Below are 21,382 nucleotides of genomic sequence, written 5' to 3'. Positions count from 1 at the left end.
TTAATCAAACAGTATACATATAAAATCTTGATTTTTTTTTATCTCTGATTAGTAAAAATTAATCCATAAATTCCACGTAACAAAAACTAAATACATTATTTAAGAAGTAACAAAATCCAAAAGATATTCTGGATTTCCTCAAGTCATCATCAAAATTACCTAGCCATATCACAACCAAGTTAGGTTGTTTAAAACAATTACCTGGTTTCACACTTATAAATAACCACGATTTTCAAGCAAAAACAAGTGCTTAGCCACGAATTAATTCTAATGTCTTGAAGTAACTACAGCTGACGTAATCATGAGATCAGCCATCAGCGTGTATCTACGATCAAGTTTTGAGCTAACATAAGGAATTAAATTATTTAATACAACCTTCATTATTTTGGCCTTCCACGTCTAGTTGTGGCTTGAGCGAAACATTTGATTCCTGAATTTTAGATCAAGAATCATCTGGCACTATCATCAGCTACTTAAGAAAGTTACTGAATCTCAGGATATATTTCGATTTGGAAAATGATTTGTGTTACATTTCAGCCCATTTATAGAAGAAGCTTATATGCTACTTTTTATCTGGCTGCGCCCAGTAGTTCCCAGGAAATCGCTGAAACACAGAAGTGAGTCCGACCATATAAAGGCAATGAGAGAAAATAAAACCCAATTCAACAACCAGGACAGTCCAAATCTAATCAAACATTCACTACCATCAAGATATTCAAAAAGAAAACAGCAAACCCAAACAATTCGAGAACAAACGCTTAACGCACGGAGGAAAGAAAGATAGCGGAGATGCCATAAGAAAGGTGACCAATAAATATAAAGAAAACTTAAGGACGTAACTTAAGGAAAACCAGTCTGTCGAAGATTGGTCATCACCCAACGGACAGCAGCATTTTGGCACGCTACTTTCTTAGGAGACTGCGTTATGACATCTCCGTTCATCATTTTGTTCTCCATGCCTAAACGAAATTGCATACAAAATAATGTACATAAATGCATAAATCCATTGAAAACTAAAGAGGTTTGAACGAAGCACAATGCGCAGCCATTATTGATATGCTAAGAGTACCCTGCTGAGCACACTGCAGACTAAACAGTCGGCCGACAGTTGACATTTTTTTTTTAAGTAAAAAGTTTTCTTGTTTGCAATCGAAGTTTTTAGTCGGTCTCATCCTCCGAGCCTTTTCCCAACTATGTATGTTGGGGTCGGCTTTCAGTCTAACCGGATTCAGCTGAGTATCAGTACTTTACAAGAAGCGACTACCTATCTGACCTCCTCAACCCAGTTACCCGGGCAACCCAATACCCCTTGGTTAGACTGGTGTCAGACTTACTGGCTTCTGACTACCCGTAACGACTGCCAAGGATGTTTAATGACAGCCGGGACCTACAGTTTAACGTGCCATCCGAAACACAGTCATTATAAGAAACTTAGTTTTTAGTCGGTCTAATACCGGCTAAATACCTGATCTTTAGAATGTGCGTGCAACCATTAACCATCACACTGGTGTATGAGCCCAAACAAACTATCGGCCGACTAAAAGTCTGTAGTATGCGAGTACTCTCAGTGATCCTGATGCCCGTGATATGATTGACTGGATACAAGACTGATTTAATAGAATAAGTGGGATGAGTAAGAACGGAGATTGTCGTGTCGAGGTCCTTAGAAATATAGGGTGACTGTCTCAATGTGAATATGTAAGTGTGTATGACAAACAATGGAGAAGATTATATGTTATGATATGAGACCTCTTAATGAAGGATTCTGCTACTGAGAAAACCTTACTACTTGATGAAAACCAAGCTAGTATATGCTAACGTTCGAAATATAACGGCATTTGAGAGAATTTTGTATTGGAATTGAGTCTATTAAGGCAAGACATTTTATTTCGTAGTACCTATGTATTCTTCACGAAAATGAAATGTGTTGAAACATTTTAGAATTTCAGCCTGTAACATTTCTTATTCATCAAAAAACATAATTAACTACTAACCTATTTTTTTGTAATATTAAAACCCAATGCAGTTTAGAAGACTATAAACTTCTTAAACATTTCAAACATCATAAAAGTATAACTAACAATGAATGAATAAAAATAAACAAAACTGACATCTAGGTCAGAACGTCAGAATAAACCAGGTTTCAGGATTTCAGTGAATGTCTGACAAATGTCTGTGTAAACTAAATTACTCATTATTACACGGAATTTGATAAATTCAAGTGTTTGTGCGTATCCGTGCGTTTGCGCAGTCACGTCATTCGGAATACGGATTAGGGATGAGTCAGTGACCTCAGGTAAGTATTAGTAGCTTATTTATTGCTATTTAAAGAGGAATCAGTAGTTTTTCGAACAGTACAATTGATTGATTCAGCCTCAAAAAAAATTGGGCAAAGCTTGCAGTCCTATCGTATGCACAATTAACTCTGTCTTTCGGATACATTTCCACAAAAAATATAATTAAAAACACAGTAATAATCAATTTGAAAACACTTTCATCAAATTACGCTTTCATCCGCCAGATGGCAGCACCAGTTTCTCATAAAACTGGCCATCCTAACCTCACCTTGAATTTTACATCCACTAAAGTGCAGAGTTATCTATACGATGCGCCATGGTGCTATCATGGTCTTCTTATCCGTGACCTTGACCGTGAACCCCGTATATGGGTTATAGTATATGGTATGGAAGGTTGAAGAGTGGGAGCAGATATACCTAATGTGTGGAAGGTAGGTAAATAAGTACACAAAGGACTGATTACACAAATTAAACTTGAATTAAAAGTGTCCCACAATGTGAACTTGAAGGATAACTGTAAATAGGAAATGCAATACAGAATATTTCAATTGGAAAAGGCATAGAAAAGACACTGTTATTTCGCTAACAATATTGTTTATATCGGTTGCCTCGGCAACGTAGCTTATAGAACCGTCAAATTAAGCGATGCTCTGCGTTAATCACATGGAAGATCAAACATTCTATAATCATGCTGTTATTTTCATTGAGCTACTGCAATGAAAATAACGCTCACAAATCAGAATGTCAACATATCAAAGGTTTCAAACATTTTCATCTGAACGCGGAATCTGAAAGAACCTTCACCATGAACGTATAGTTTATTTTAGCCTCAGATTGATGGCGAAACTATCCGATTTAGATGTGGTCCAGACGTTCAGAAATGTGGGTTAACAGCTGTTCTAGCTGACGATATTATTAGAACAATTAATGATTATAGGGGACAGAAGGGAGATGACATTGCTTACGTCATAACTATAAGATGGGGATTTTATGGAAATGGTTCTTCGATGTAGGTCAGAGTTTGTTGTGACTATCGAATTATGTAACTACTCATGTATAGGAGATACATACATAATATGTGCTAGGTTTAGAAAAAGTGGTTAACTTTATTACTGTACCAATGACTGACAAAACCTGGATTCTAAGGTCTTAAATCACCAATGCACACTCATTCTTTCTTTGTAAGGAAAGATGTCTACGTCCTATAGTGATAGATAGAGTAGATAATGAGATTACTATTTCCAAATATTTATGAGTATGCCACTATTACGGGGAAGTTATTGGAGCTGACTATTAGTAATAGGAATTCCATGTAAGAATCTAATCAATGATAAGAAGGATTTATCGGCAGATTAGTGGTTAACAAGCGATCAAATCGTGATCGAGAAAGTTATGAATGATGGAATGTTAATGGAAACACCGTTTTTTAGGGTTCCGTAGCCAAAATGGCAAAAACGGAACCCTTATAGTTTCGTCATGTCCGTCTGTCCGTCTGTCCGTCTGTCACAGCCGATTTACTCGGAAACTATAAGTACTACAGTGATGAAATTTGATGGGAATATGTGTTGTATGAACCGCTACAAAAATATGACACTAAATAGTAAAAAAAAGAATTGGGGGTGGGGCCCCCCATACATGTAACTGAGGGATGAAATTTTTTTTTTCGATGTACATACCCGTGTGGGGTATCAATGGAAAGGTCTTTTAAAATGATATAAAGTTTTCTAAAAAACATTTTTCTTAAAGTGAACGGTTTTTGAGATATCAGCTCTCAAAGTCGTAAAAAGTATGTCCCCCCCCCTCTATTTTTATAACTACGGGGTATAAAATTCTAAAAAAAATAGAGGTGATGCATGCTAATTAACTCTTTCAACGATTTTTGGTTTGATCAAAGTATCTCTTATAGTTTTTGAGATAGGTTGATTTAACTGTAATTTACGGAACCCTTCGTGCACGAGTCCGACTCGCACTTGGCCGGTTTTTCTGTATTTATAACTGGAGATCAGATTAGCAGTCGCTCCATGTAAAATACTGGTTAGACTGTTAGCCGACCCCAACATAATTGGGAAAAGGCTAGGCAGATGTTGTCATATAAAATAAATTTTGGGAAATGAATTAAATAAAATTGGGAACGGAGCAGGAAAAAGAAGAAGCAGTCATCGTCTTTAGCCTCAAACTCACATTACCACTAACACTGTACATTATAGTCTATCAGTACCAGTACCGGCAGATTAGAAAAGTGTATCTTTGCATATGAATCTTCAGTCAACATTCATAGAAAACCTGTACCCAGGAATCCCACTATTAGCTAGAATATCATCTAATCCTGCAATCTTATCACATTATATCCTTTTACTATTTCTAGAACTTTAAATACTAGTGGCAAATGTCCTATTAATAGGTCCTTTATCCCCCTCGTTTCTAAGTTATGAGTGAGCCAAGATTCCCATGGTAATATCATTGCGTTTAATTGGTATGCGCGGACATAGTTGCGTGTGTGCAGAGTTCGTTGACGTCTTGTTAGCTTTGTGTACTTGATTATTACTATTACCTATTGCATTGTGTAGGTTGATTTTTGGCTTTGTAAAGGAAGGCTAAAGATTTTTTATTAGCTTAGCTATATGATGCTGTATGATTCCTTATAAAAGCTAAATTTTGATGCCCTTTCTTTGCACTTAGATACAAATTATAAGATTAGTTTTTTGTTACAATGTCTTTTAAGCATAGCTTTTAAGGACAACATTTTTAGCTCCATGCAAGGTAGATCCTTTCAAATGAAACATATCAAGAGAATTTATTTACATTTTGACCCGGCTGACTCCATATGCAGATCATGGATCGATAATGATCATTTGATAGCCGTGGCTTATCTTTAAAAATGTTAGTACTCAACAGCTATTATTCTGCAAAATCCTTTCCAAAACTTTATTGTTTCCAGTAACCCTTTTAAGAAGCACTTCGGTACAACATTATGATCACATAAATACGAGACAACAGCCAAAGGATAAGTAGCTATAAACTATAAGTTCACCACCATGAAAATCAAAGACGTTAAAATAATGTCCCTCCGCATTATCTCTACTTCGTTAACCACGTAAAATGTATCTAAAACAGAGCCACTTTAAATTGTTTCTGCTAAACAAGTGTGTCGTACAACCTTGTCTTGCAAACCTTTTTGTTTAGGCTCTGTGGTGTAAATAGAACTTGTCATTATCTGTGGTGGTATTATGGAGCTGTCAAATTCAAACGCCTGTCATCATGATTGATGCTTTTATTAAATTAATCCAAAAATTAATGTTATCGTAACAATAAATAAATGATATGCTTCCGTTATTTACTCAACAATTTATATCGATTGTAAGATTTGGCTAAACATACACATTTGTGCAAATGAGCAATGCAACTTGTATTCGACCTTCCCCGAGATAGAAGGCCTATTTAAATAAGAATTATCACTTATGACTTCAACTATTTATTACACCTAAGTCACCAGAACTCATCATTATTATTTACAACCTTGTTGCACTAAGTCATGCTTCTTTGATTTTATGATTTCCTGATATATTTTGAACCACATTCACTGTTCATCTTGATTTGATGGTGATATCCATGATATATGAGAGCTGGCCATCAAAAGCTTCGTAATACCACGAGATCATCAAGATACCACGAGTTCGAATTTCAAAAATCAATTCGGTTTTCATAACCATTACGAAAGAGGTTGGATGCATACAAATCCTAAGAATTCATTCAACTATTGCGTGCATGACCGCCAGTTGCAGCAATTATATACGGTCCGTTGTAAGTCTAACGTTGTCATAAAATATATTTCGGCTAGTTTTATTGCTAGTAATTAGGTCATGCACATTTGTGACTGCAAGGGCACTGTGTTTTGTATTTTCAGTTTTGGTGATGCGGGCTTTGGCGCGCGATTGACTCTTTGCTTAATTTGAATTTAGAATATTGACGACATTTCTTTTTTTGTTTTCAGAACTATTTTTCGAAAGTTTCAGAGGCACAGCCGTATTTTTTCAATTTTAACTTACATCATAGGTACGCTGTACTAATTGAGTTTCGTGACAATACATAACTAAGACATTTAAAAATTTGATTAGTTTCAATTTACAGTAAATGCATAAGTTTTCAGTTATTTTGCAGTGCTTAATTACAAAATATGAATAAAACAATGTCTATTGTATTTTATAGCTGCCATACATCTGCTGCATTGGATTTGATTAATATTTTTCCACTTTCAAACTTAACAATTGTTATCACATTCGATTCTAAATAAATGAACCATTGACATTGATCAACAAAAAGCTCCTTTAACACAAACCTCTATAATTTGTCTATACCCACACAAGTCGTGTTTTCATTCAGTCGCAGTTTGATCTAACAACTAACGGAGTCTGATGTATCATTTAAACAATTCACATGTTAGCTTAGCTTTGAATATCTTGTTGATTTACATTTGAGTACACGGTGTAAATTATTACAGAAGGTTGATTAATGACATTTTAAACAAATAACCTCTCTCATAATTGCCCTAAATGGGACAAAGCAGGCTAGAATGAAAGTAACAACAGAAAATTGCAAAAAATGTTTTTTTTTAATATGTACCTATGTGTTTTAACTCTTTAGGCCCAGTACAGACTTATAATGTTACTGCAATCGGATGACCAAATTAAAAATTATTTTGGAGTGATAGGGTTTCAATGGTTAAAATTCAAACTCCTTGGTATACCACCTGGTGTCTAAAGCAAAAATGAAAATAATCTTCCTATTAATAGCGCTTGAATGATACGCATTAATAATATCAAGATTTCTTGGATTTTCATAATAATTTAAATCGTTCTGAAATAAACCTTCTTACTATATTGAATCCTATGTTTACTTAGCAAGTTGGCCACAAACGCTGAAACCATAAATGAGTATTATAAATTAGGAACTGATTTATGTGTTTATATTGGACGCATTAGGCATTACGTATTGCTAGACTGTGGCTTTATAATGTCCATTCGATATTGTTATAATTACTATGAAGATTTCTGAGGCTAGTCAAAAAATTGTTAAGTTAAATTGTTCTTTAGCCTTTTGATATATTTCGGTATATTTCTTTCTTATTTAATTACACGATTAAATCATTCTGCTTCAGTTCAAAGATGCCACAAAAATACAGCAGTAAGTGTTTACAACAGGCCAGACAGACTGTCTTAAAACCTCTTCGCACAAACTATTTACTCTATGCCCGTGGTATTTCAAAAAAAGAAAAACGGATAAAATTCACCAAACGCTCACCTACATAAAAATAAATATATTCCCGCTAAAAATAATCCCATTCAATGGCGGAACTGGATTTTTCCCGCCGTTAATAATTTTAAACCACATGGCCATATTGTTTATTTTTCACGACGGAAGTCAAGATGTGTGGTGCTGTCTTTATTTATAAATTATTATTCCTTTTATATTAATAATTGGTGGTGATGGGTGAATAAATTAGTAAAGTATGAAGATATCTTGTTTTTTGTAGCTTTATTATTGAAGCTCGTAGAGAAAAAATCTGGGGCGCCTGGTCCAGATTGGCGCCCGCCGTGTCACTCTACTCATAAGCGTGCAAAACCAGGGCACCGAAATATGTCGTTATAGGCGCCACAAAAGAGGGCCATTAAAACAGTCTAATTATTTATCTATTATTTTTACAAAATGATACTTGTACTAAGATAGTTTAATATTTCATTGAGAGAACGAAACGATGGATCTATTCAATAAAAAAGCTTACACAAAAAATCATAAAGGAAACTTCTCTTTCAACGAATTTCGCTGCAAATTCACGGAAGCATAAACCAATAAATTCCTCACTTTACCGCTTACACTCTATGATTTAGCGATGTAAACTAATCTATTTATTTTTTGCACTTTCAATCAGTCTGGCGCCCTTGGCAAAACTTCTTGGATCCATAAATAATAAGCATTTCACCTGATGTTCAACATGAAGGAACAACAAACAGACGCCGTTTATTTTTATATATTAGCGCAGTTTATACAAATGTTTGCTATAATACTTGGCTCGCTTCCAGTCCCTGCTTCCCATCTATGTCTTGTTTCTTAACGCTAAGAGATATTTGTACTGGAATAATGTAAATACGGGGGAATAATTGACATTCCCGAGAATCTAGGCTTAGTTTTGAGATTTGAGAGTATTGGCGCGTTTTGAAGATTTTGTGCGGATTTGGAAAGTGATAAATTGGCGTATTGGTGTATCTGCTCTTTTTGTGTTTTAGAGAAGATGGTGTTAGTAATAGAATTATCTCACAAAGCAAATAAATCAATTTTGTGCGAGCATAGACCACAGATTACTATGATACTTACTACTATGAATCGGCAGCGCCAACTTTAGCGAAAGTTCTTGTATTAAAAGCTGCATCATTAGGATCTATAGTTTTAAGAATAAGTAAAACCATATTATAATGTAAAAGAGAAATAGTTAAGCAAACATGTGCAAAGTGCCTGTAGAGACTTTAAAGGCAAATTACCATGATTATTTGTAGTTCCCTACTCATCACTAGTTTACAAAACTTCCGCGGAAAATGTTCCAATATTTACGCAAACATTCTTCGTAGAAATAAAACCAAAATGGTTTGTTTGTTTTTGTATCTTCCATACGTGTAGCCCTTCATGAGATCATGGTCAATGGTTACAGAAATATTACCAGCTTCCGTATAACTAGCCTTCAATAGTACTAAATAATAAATTGGTACTCTTTCCACCATTTTCTGAAAATGCCTGGGGTCATTGGTATGTCACTTCTGTAAATCTATAGATCAAACGTCACCTTAATCTGTGGCAGTCTATATATTTATGCTACTTTTACAAAATATATATAAGGCTGGTATGGACTTATTACAATAACATACTATTATATCATTCGATTTAATAACAATTAGTGTATTTTTCCTTATTACCTATTTAACACTGGGTTCAAAAGAGTAATTTCCTTAACCATGTTAAAATATCAATAATATGCTGATTGTTTCAAATGCCGAAACGTTACTGAGTGGCCGTATGTTTCTAATGTCCATCCTGGCCATCTTCGGATACAAATGACCTTCCAATTTTAATTATAATTAACAGTTAAGAGTTACATGAATAAAGATACATTCTAGAACAATTTGTTCATGTTGCAATCGTCGCATATGAGAATACAATAATATACGTCAGTGGTTTCAGGTGAGAGGTTTCAGTGCTCTGGTTAACCACATCGGGCCTTTAAATAGATAACTCGAAGTTTTATAGATTTCATGACGTTTGTGTTTGTCTCGTCTTTAGTACCCATAGATAAAGTATCGACTAGGGAGATTGTAGAAAAAAATATATGTAGGTACAAACAATTGTTTTTCAATTCTATAAAAAATTACGACATATATTTTTTAGATATATATTATTGAAAATAACTAAACTTATTACAATCTATGTATTTAATATTATTGTGAATTCATCTAGTAATAAAATATACGAGGTCGCGAGTCATCGCTAGTTGTATTTACAAATAATTTATTAGTCGTAAAATACTATTCTCTGTATAATATCTTAGGAAGCATTTAATGTTAGAGTACTAAGAATTGGTCTGCGAAATCAATCGATCTTTTTTCTACAGTGAAAAAATTACGGGAATTAAACCTTATAATGCCATTTACATTGTAATGTTTAACTGTCTTTGCCATTGCAAAAGTTACTAACACGACGTTTAATAGATTAGCAGGTGTAACATAGCGACGCAAATTCCGGATCTCTATCAGAATACCATAGATAAAAATAGTCTCTGCTTTTAATAACCTCAAAGACGGTCTAAACAGCTGATTACATTCCATGTTCAAACTAGTTGGCGCGAAAAACACCTGTCAAAGGTTCCGGCCAGTGTTGCAATAAAACAAAATTCGTAGCAGCGTGGGCGTTGTGTAGTCTGGTAATGAAAATAAAACTTTACTCATAATAAGACAACAAGGATGTATGATGAAAATACCTTTGCTTTGCGTTTTGTTTAGATGTGTCGTCATTTGTTTGAATGTTGTTAGTCTATTGTTCTTTTGAATTTCGAATGATGAGACGCCATCATTATTTTTGTTTGGAAAATAATTGAATACAAAGATACTGAGTTAATTGTTCTTGAAGTTTTTTACACAATCAGGAATAAACTAGAAAAATAAAGATCAATGAGAAAACATGTCATATTTTCATCATCCTTGAAAACACTTCCGATTTGGCAGACATTGTTTTGATCCCCTCATAACATTGTTTTGACAAGAAAAATGTATATGAAAAATCTTTGAATACATCGGATATCTATTATTATTATTGTTTAATTTACTTTTCTGTACCTAAGTATTTTTCATATCCCCTTAACCCGATACCTAAATTGAATTGCAGAATTGTATAAAAATCTCAATACCTCTTATGCAATACTGGGCCACGAGCACACACTTATCATTTCAAAAAAAATATATTTTTAAATCCAAAATTAATTATGTCAAGAACAAGTTCTGATAAAATTGCTTACATTTTTCCAAGTTCACAGAACTGTTAGTAAAGTACACAGACCTTGTTATCTAGAAGTGGCTTAGGGTGACACGGTGACATCATCGCCAAATGTGCTGCAGTTTGTAAGTTTACCTAGCCAGGCTACTGATAGTACGATAAGGTTGCAGTGAATATAAATGTTGTATTTTTATTTATTTTTAATTTTTAAATTGTGTAAAGAGCAATGGACGGTAACACTTTTGCGACATCTATTAGACTTACACTAGCACGATCGATATTTCAATTGATAACTTGTTAGAAATATGTATTACTTATCATCCTCACCTCATCCTCCAAACTTTTTTACCAACTACATATATTGGGGTCATTTTTTTTAGAAATATTCCTTACAAATCAGAAATTATAACAGTTAAAGATAAGACACATTACAGAATAGGTTTTTTGAAAAAAAAAAAGGTTATTGTATAAAAATACTGCCAATTCATAAAGCAACTAATACTAATAATAAAATTCTTAATTTAAATCCGGATATAAAGTCTCAACAACCAACAAAATCAAAGTTTGATGATCTTGGCAAACAGGCAAAGGCTAACGATGGTATTCAGCTCAATTATCGTCCAAGATCCACAATATTGATAGCCAAAACGGTAACTTTGACCAAGTTCATTGAAACTGAGCAAAAATAGCCAGAGATCAAAGGACCGAGGCTACGTTTGATAATAGATATGTAAAATATAATGATGTGGCGTATCTTGTTTGTAATTTTATATCTTTGGTTGTGCGTATTTCCGTGACTATAATAAGTAAATTATAATTTAAGGCATCTTAAAGGAGTTTGGTCTTCATCCGCTAATATATTATTTGGCAGTGGTTATTGTCGTCGTAAGAGTGCCTAAACATCATTATGTAAAATTGGCAAAAAACAATTTGGAATTCTGCACTCGGATGATCAGTTTGAAATCGACTTCGAATACTGTCGAAACATCATTAGCTTTAGTTATCTATTCAGATTCTACAATGCTATATGTAAACATAGCAAGAGTTTATTATCATTTCAGTCAGTCAATATCTATCGTTAAGACAACAAACTGACAATATAGTCTATTCGCCGCGTCAAACCTGAATTTCGATGAACTGTCTATTCTGTTCGTCACTCAAAACTTAGTAGAACAACTCCGACGGAAAATTCTCATTTAACATTGAGGTTTTCCAATTTTCTTTATGTGGGTTTTGCTTGAGCAGGTTCAGTCAGATTTCAAATCCATCATGTGATTTCTTTAATGCCTTTCTAAATATTTTATACCGACCATTGCTCACTTTTTTACATGATGTACAGTTTTGCACATGAGATTTATATGCAGGTAATAAACAATGTAATACTAGGAACTTCCCAATAAATCTACCACACATACATTAACGCCTTTATGTAACTCACTATGGTACAGGAGAGCGCACATCAGTGGTAACTGTCATGCACCTTAACTCAATAGTAATAAGTACGATTTTCCTATAAAACTGTTACCACTGACCTGAAGTTGACTGTACGATAAAAGCTATGGAAATGACCTACCGTGATGTAAAATGTAGTAAAATTGCAATAAACATATTTGAGTTACAGTTCACTTTTGATCTTACTGCCAATTTATTATAAAACTATATTTTCTAATTTAGTTTTACGTGCCAAAATAATAACAAAAGGTATTACTTATGCCAGTTTCTTCCACGTGCTTTGAGTTTTACTACGCCATAATTTGAACATATATCACCTATTTAAATATAAGTCGAAATATATTTTACCTGTCTATAAAATTTGACTGATGGTAAAGGTGAAGGAAAACATCTCGAGGAAACCTGAACTATGAAGTCTGAAATCACCAAACCGAAATTGAGTCAGTGCGGTGATTAACGCTCAATCCTTCTCCGTGTGAGAGGAGGCCTGTGCCTAATAGAGGGACAAAAATGATGTTATTTAGACCAAATCCTTTCACCCAACATGGCATAGCTGTGCTCCAGCACCAATATCCAAATGTAGAAATAATGTCCTCGATGGAAAAACTTTTTTATAGCTATTAATATGATTTGTGCGAATAAAAGGGGCTGAATATAACGTTAGGACCAAAATAGTGGCGCCTGGGAGGCTATTAGTCTTGAGTCGAAAAACATGTCTGAATGTAATATCCTAATTTAGCAGTCCTACTTATTTTATTTATAAGGGTAAACAAATTCCCTTACATTTCTGTAATTATCTAGTATTAGTAGATTCTGTCATTAAAATATTGTATCCTTAAAATTATCGTCCATTTTTTCTGTATCATGAACATTTTCTCAATTATCTATGAGTTTAAGTTTAATTAGTTATGGTCTTAGAGGAAAGAAACTCCACAATTTACTTTACTATCGTACCTACTTAAACCTTTCTTTGACATCGAGAGCTCAGCGTGTCAACTCAAGCGCAGCAAGAACAAACATTGTAAGAAAACCTTTTAGCCGCATCTAGAACCAGAAGCGTCCTTGAGCTCAACCTTACCACTATCTAATGGAACGCCGAGCCCATAACCATTTACTTAGCGATGCAAACCTGTGGGCGTTGTTTAACTTTCAACATTTCTTAGAAGACAGCTTTTAGTTTTAGTCAGTACAACCTCTTTGGAGTAAAGGTTTTTAAAAGGCTGGCTGTGGACAATCTATTCCATCAAAAGTCTCCCATACGAAAAATTACCCAATTCTCGTCATGGTCTAAAAACGTCCACAGTAGGATAAAGGTCTCCCCCAAGCTGGGGAGTTTCACCCATACCGCCCTAGCGTCGGAATTTTTAGCTCCGGAGATGCTTAATGATAAAGTAATCAATATGAGAATTAAAATCTTCTTCACAAACTGGACTGTATGTATAAAATAACTATTAAAAGAAAAAAATCAAAATTATACATTGAGATTCCGAATACTTCAATCAGTTTACTTTAATACATTATTTTTACGATCCCAAAGATCTTAACATCGTAATAAAAATATCTGCAAGAATGTTTATTTTAATTGCATCACATTTCTGATTTAATGGCTGCTTCTTTTATATGCGATCATAAAATAATTAAATCCTTACATCTTCGATGGTCCCTCCATTTCTTCTTTTTAGACTACTTCGATAAACAGCGACATGTCTACTTTGGACTTACTATCGTCTATCGGGTCTCGTCATCAAAATTACCCGGGCGACCTAACAGCCTTTGGACTTACTAGGCTTGTAGAAAAGAAAAATATATTTGCTTGATTGTAGATATTAAGATCAAACAAAAAATATAAACTGCCAGAACGCTGTTAAGGCTAGAAGATCCACCAGTTGCAGAAGAACGTTATTTGGATCTGATTTTGCTTATTATGTTAACTTCCTTAGTTTAAACGTGACATTGCCATTGTAATTTAGTTTTATATAAGTCACAAATGCTTTTCCTATGTCCCTTTTATTTCAAGATATCCATTTATGTATTTGCCAATCCATCAAGCCATTAAAATGCGTTTACATGTCCCCTTGTGTACCTGGGCCATTATATTTATACCAAGTGACATTTCCGTTCTATTTCAAGCCATTCCATCATTATTACGTGGCAACCCTGAGCCATAGACAACTGTAGACCTTTCTGTGACCTCCTTGCAACCCCATTTGACTAATGAAATAAACATGCAGTGTGAAAAATGATTTTCGCAGCTTGTAACATTTTGCTTATGGTAACATTCGTTCTTGACGTAAAGTAATGCAATAATATAAATATTTGAGATGAATCTGTAATGAGCTCAAGGTGTTTCAATTTAATGTTTTTTCTTCCGATACGTTTGAATTCCGAACTTTGGTATTTTGTATGACTTACAGATGGTTGTTCCGTGTGTTCATGCATTATGGTTATGACGCAAACTACGTCACGATTATTTTGACTGAGCATGTATTGCAACAGGTAAAAGACAACTGATTGTCTATTGAACCTAATCCCTCATGTTTATCTGCCATTTTATCAACCGCTAGAAAAGCAAAGCCTTAATCAAATTGAGTCTAGAATAAACCGATACGGTAAAAAAGGCGGGGTAAATTAAATGTCACGAGGCAAGCCATTTCTAAGGGTTGCCAGATAGCAATAAGTCACTCCTTCTAGGTCAAAGGCCAAGCTTGAAGGTTGGCTGGTTACTTGGACTAGTATTGATGTAAATCTAAGCCTGATTGGTTTATGCCCTCGACTGCTAATAGTTGTAGATCTGTGCCACCTGATTATCAGATAGTAAAGCAATATTTTTTACTATAAAGCAATATTTTGTATTTAGCAATATGGTTTACTATAGGAATTGTTGTTTGTTTTTCAAAATTAGAATGAAATAGAAATTGATGATTCTCATTTGTTTAAAATCAAAGATTCTAATCCATTTTAAATGTGTTTAGTGCAGCTGATTTATTATCGATTGCACTTAGCATTGTATACGCTTAAGTAAAAACAAAAAAACAATGAGCTATATCTAAGAGCAGGAAAGTAAAATCATATTGTTTTCATGCATCCGTGAAAAGCACTGTTTTGTAGCAAACGCGCACTATTCGATTCTGTTGATATAAACCAGCGTAATTATGAAGATTTTTCATGACAACCTTTACCAAACATTATAAAAGGGATCAACCCACAAGTTCCACCTGCTTGACCCTAAATTCATAGACTTGTAATGCCACGGCCCTCATTAGCCAAGCCATAATACATTACGACCGAGTCATCCCAGCTCAACGCAGTTTAACACCCGCAAAAACCGTTTTACAACCCCGTTTGATACCTATAAAACTTAGAGAATTTTACTAACTGGAAACGCCTTTGCTGTGCCTGGGCTTCTGGCAATGGAACGGGAGAAAGTGCTTCCGCTCATACTCGTATGTAACACGTGTGCGTCAACGTTACGCTTGTCATGTCATGTGCATATAACGATATTTTATCGAAAATGCACGAGTGAGCTGCCAGCCCGTGGGACTTGGGAGCATTTTAATCCCCGAATGGTTCTCAGTATCTGTCGTTGTTACAATTCCATATCAGAGGCCGTTAGGCCCTCCGCACATGGAGCTACTCAAATATGACGGAATTAATCAGTAATTAGAATTACAAACGAGTTATAAACTGTATTTCGCACACGACGCTAGTCACATTGCAAGGTTTCAGTCACCCCTGTTATTTCTACTACCAAATAAACACGTGCGAAAAACCTAGCAAGGGGAATTATTGGAAGCTATAAAAATGTCGAGTGGATCGAGCGAAGATGACGATGTCATTATACTATATTATCATCATAACAGACGTCGAAGGAATCGACGCAGATTTTGGATTCACCCATGTATCCAAAATAATGTGAACTGCAGATTGTCAGTTGCAGCACGAGAGCTGCGTGAAACAGATAAACAGATCATTCATTTTTCACATCAAAACACAGTAAACTCGGGTAACCTAGTAGCTCGGCGACCGGCACGCCGCGTCGCGCGCGATCAGTTGCCAACGCGTTACGAACTGGTTAGTGATTAGTCGCGTCGTGTGCGAACCTGTATGGCAATGTATGGGCGGTGACGCTCAAAAAACTCGTTAGTAATGTGAGTTTGTGATTAGTTCCTTTTTAGTAGCTCCATGTGCGGAGGGCCTTAGGCGGATTTGAGAAAAACCTGACACCAGACCTTATTAAGTTGTTAAACCTGCAGCTCACATGAAAAGTAGAACTTGTCATTATTTATTGCTCCCCGCGTGTAATTTTTAGAGATTTGCGGTCATTTCTAATCCTGTTGGTTAATATTCTAAGCGATAAAATTAGCGAAACGCATAAAAATCGGGTAATTAAACATTTACGATTTGATAAACATGTCTGATCGTTTATTGTATTAGAACAATTTAATGGTTCTGATTGAAATTATTTGCGTTGCTGATCTAATTGTGTTTCATAAGAGGAAAGTTTTTACTGATTCGCTGGTTCACAGTTATCCTTGTAATCTCGGATGATTTAGGATCTGTGTAAATAGGTAGCTTAATATTGACAGTGATCAGATTTCAATTGTTTTGTCAGAAAAATATTTCAATTGGCCAACCCTTGCAGGTTCTGTTCGCGGTTCTTCATTTGTTTTTCGTTTGAATACACTTCAATTTATTATTGCGTTATTCAATGCGATTTTTTTAGGGTTTAACATATCTTTCAGAGATTTTTTTTCCTTAGTCTTTATTGTCCCATTGCTGTGCAAAGGCCTCCCCATTTCGTCTCCACACCTCTAGATCCTTAGAGTTCAAACATTTCTTCAGAGATTTTAAAAAGAGGAAATTGTGAATAAGACTAACTGAAACAAATAGCACGAAAACGGACCTTTAGAAGTGACACGAATATTTACACGGTTTATTTAGATAAAACTTCCAATGCCTTTACTTTTACAGTACTGAAAGATTTATACCCCTATTAAATCTGTTTCGGAATGCTGATATCGCAAGTAGCAATAAAATTAAATCTAATTCTCCTGAATGGAGGCTATAAACATTCGGATATTTATTCTAAAGGGATTTGGTCATTTCTAAATATACTGCTAAGACATTTAAGTAGTCGTGAAGAGGGACAATGAATTCGTTTTTATTTGCGTGGCAAAAATCACGACAACTATAGGGGAAGGAGTTAACAATCAGAGAGGACAAAGTCAAAAAGTATAGCACAGATTAGTTTACTGGTAGGCTGAAAATAACACACAGCCCCCAAAAACGTACGCCCTTTCCACTTTCCTACGAGTACTTATGTGTTTTCGTCAGTAACAGAATAAGGAAAGACGCGAGTAACATATGATTTTTGGGTGACGTTTACATAAATAATTCAATTTGTGAATGTAAAATCATATTTTATGCAGTATTAAAACATTTAATCAAAATTGTTTAGTTTTCCTTCTCTGTAACTACGGATAAAAGGATAAACCATTATTAAAATAATATAATCAATCGTAGTACTTAATTTTAGACAGCTACATAGTTTAGTGTCATCACTTTATTGATTGAATAAATCAAACACCAGTTCACGACATAAATAAATTAATCGTTAAGCAAACTCTATTTGTATTAGAGGTACATAAACAAGATATTTAAAGGTCCGATTGACTAATTAATATTTCTTCGCCCCTAATGTAACCTGTCTGATGGCAAGTCTTATGCTAATTTAATACCCCGTGCAAGTCGAAGATACAAAAACCTAGTTCGTTATAATAACATGATGATCAAAATGTTAACATTCACCCTTTTATTTGAAAACATAAATCTTATCAACAACAAAATACAGTTTGCACCAAATATCTTTGCAATTCTGAAGTTAGTCATTTGACGCGTAACGCAAGCGAGTGTCTGGTCCTTGTTACTATTGTGAAGTCAATAGTAGCCAACTTCGGACAAGCAAAGCGAAGATGCTTAGCAAGCACCAAGAAATGCCTAACGAGTCAAATGGCTAACTTCAGAAATACAAAGATATTTGGCCTTTTCTAATGCTGCGTCGAACGACACCTAAACAGGAATATCAACTCATCTCCCCTTCATTTCTTTTTCGATCTTGATCTGTAGCACTTGGTAATATGCCACCAATATTACTCACGACACCATTAGTTCCATCAACATGACCATACCATTATCTGACTCCTAGAAGCAGTAAATCTTAGGAGTAATACGTAACGCTGTTTTGGCTACAGATACGCCGTCCATCACTTTTAGTACGTCTGTGACTAAGGGCCGCAAATTGGGATGGCTAATGGCTAATTCTTAGAGTTGTGGGTTTGGTGGCAAAATTGGTATAAATGTGTGTATGGGATTGATGGAAGGAACGTGTTTATCCTAGTTTGTCGTTTGTTTTTTTTTGGTGCATTTTGATTATCGTCTTAAAGATATTGTTCTTAAAGCAAAAAACCCTTTGGAAGATGCAGCTAGCAGTACCTAAGTGGCATTTTAACGTTGCAAGATTTGTAAAGAATTACATACCAAGTATTTTCAAATTGATCAAAGTTTAAAAAACACATGAAGACATCGTAACCAAAAGAGATAATAAATTATTCCCAAAAATGCTATTGCTGTATTTATTTCCATATACGTATTGTATGATGCATTATTTTTAAATGTACAATCTAGATTGTTCCGCCATTGCACAGGAACTGGCGATTATAAGAATGTATCCTGACTGAATGCGTGGGCGCACCGCCCAATTTGATGACTCTATTACACGATAAAATTATCGTTCTAATGAAATATTAAAGCGAGAAAGTGCTGTTGAGATTACAGCGATAATGTTTACATTGACGGTTATTGTTGATGAGTCAAGATTTTAGTATACAATTTTGTATCAAATGGTTCCATGTTTCCGTTCAAAGATTTATTGTAGAACTTCAAGATTTATGCGTCGTTTGTAAGAAGTTGAAAAAACGATTCCCGAAAGACTTTGATACAGCTGGCGGAAATAAAAGTAATATTTCGTTTGGCATCGTATAGAAAAGCTTTCAAAGGATTTTTTTTATTTAAATTCAAACGGAAATAACACTTTAGAAACCCTTTTGATTCATATCAACAGAATCTTCGAATATATCTATCTATCTATCTTCTTAGCACCAAATAAATCTACACCACAACAGCTCAACTGTCAAATTAACGCAATAGCTTACAATCAGAACCCTGTAAACTACAAAAATCAAACTCACCTTATAACCATCTCCAGCACATCTTCTTTCTCGAAGACCTTGCAGTAAAGATGCAGGATCTTCAAGCAAGTATACTGGAGACCTGTCCAGTTCACTTCTGCAGACTTGAGGGCCTCACTCCAGGGGCAGTTCTCGTGACGAGACAGGCACAACATGCCGTCTACCGCGGTCTCCGTAGGAGGCATTTAAACTATTAATCTATTGTCTTTGGTTTGCTTTTGGTATCACAGTTTTTGACAGGTGTCATCACACATCGGCTGTTGGTTGACAGTTAGGTATGAAGAATGGCGGCAGTTCTAATTGAGATTTCGTTGGTTTGGTTTCAAATATTTTTATACGATGTTAAAGACGGTTAATATGACTTGTCCAGGCTTGTACAATTAATGGCATCCTCATATAAGGAGATCAGCTACCTGCGCAGGGCATATTATAGTGCACGAGTATTTGCGCAGTAGTGTCTGCGCAAATACACTCACACTATTCCTTCACTCTCAGCCCGATGGGACGGCAATCCGACAAGACCAGAGAGAGATTAGGACCAGCCTACATTTATAATTGACAATAATATGTCGTTTTAATGACAATATTGTCAATCCATAATATTCACTCGATACTCATATCACAAATATTAAGGAAATTCATTGTTTTAATCAGTCGGTATTGTCATTCCTAAAATTAGATCGATTGTTCAAATCCCGAATAATGCTATCCGCTATGTTTATCGCATAAAACGGTTTTATAGGACTTAGCCAGGCACGCTGCTTAACTTTTATTGTGCAAGGAATGAGTCTACTTCGAACATAATGTACGAAACATCTCGATTACATATCGTGGGATTTTATAACGGTGAACAGTTTCGGCTCAAAGAACAAAAATAGGCAAGACGCATTATAAAAACTTTAGCCTGATGCTAAAATGCATTTCATACAAACAATAGGTGTAATAAAACTAGAAGATTCTTTTGAAACGTTTGGTATTGCAAAAATACACAAACAAAAGAGATTTATTTCATCTTACAAATGAGAATCGCTTCTAATTCCATTTTCAAATTCAATCACTTTAACCTTTCGCTCGATCGCCTACGCAGGCAAAGAAAGTATCAGTTTCAACCTGTCAAAACAGAGTGACGTAGGATAGGTAGGTACCTACATGTGACAAAATACATATATTTTTATTTTTATTAGTTCGCAAATAAGGACATTGACATTGAGACCCGTTAATCTGAGAACTGAGAAGTACAGAAACAATACAAAGGCGGAAGTTTACACATACTTATGTACGTAATTTTGTGTATTTCAAGATATACGTGGGAGATACTATTACGTACGATATATTACGGGGTAAAGACGAACATATGAGCTCACGTCTAGTAACGACGTACTTGTACGTCATTCCCGTTTCTGCCTTATGAGAACTTCCCGTGGGCATCGCCAGATCAAAAACAACTATAAATTGGCCATTACTGGATATGGCTGAAATGCTAATTAGGTGGTGCCCTGCAGTTATCGAGTTCGTAGCTCAAGAAAATATGGGTTGAAAATCCTAAGTCAGAGTCAAAATATGGATAGGAGATAAGGCACGGAGTAGTCAGAGTCAGAAAAAGTACAAAACTATGTTTGTCTGGATCTCTAACTAAATGTAAAAAAATACCACTTATTTAGTTTTGTTCCTAACATGTTTACGATGATGTCACAAAATAACCCTTGATTTTTAATCAAGGTTTTAGATAAATCGAGCGTTCACCGACTGTTTTGTATGATAACTTGGTAACCACATTTTAATTTAACATGTTGTTAACATAATTCATAATGTCATGTAAAACAATTTGTGCGAAAAGATAAGATACTGATGCAT

At 34.9% G+C, this 21,382-nt stretch overlaps 1 protein-coding gene across 4 annotated transcripts in view; it reads right to left on the bottom strand.

The window, feature by feature from the left end:
- The window catches only part of LOC124630250 (four and a half LIM domains protein 2), a 178,975-nt gene that overhangs the window by 64,139 nt on the left and 93,454 nt on the right, over positions 1 to 21,382 (bottom strand). For 2 of the 4 annotated variants that reach the window (XM_047164034.1, XM_047164036.1), the window contains exon 2: positions 19,529 to 19,785. The exons of the other annotated variants lie outside the window; for them this stretch is intronic. In XM_047164034.1, coding sequence (XP_047019990.1) covers positions 19,529 to 19,713 — 185 coding nt within the window. In that variant the 5' untranslated portion in view covers positions 19,714 to 19,785. The remainder of the gene's footprint in view (positions 1 to 19,528; positions 19,786 to 21,382) is intronic. 4 annotated transcript variants of the gene reach the window in all.

The sequence above is a fragment of the Helicoverpa zea genome, chromosome 5 (assembly GCF_022581195.2).
Source record: "Helicoverpa zea isolate HzStark_Cry1AcR chromosome 5, ilHelZeax1.1, whole genome shotgun sequence".
Classification (NCBI taxonomy): Eukaryota; Metazoa; Arthropoda; class Insecta; order Lepidoptera; family Noctuidae; genus Helicoverpa; species Helicoverpa zea.
This window is presented reverse-complemented; position numbering and strand designations above follow the sequence as displayed.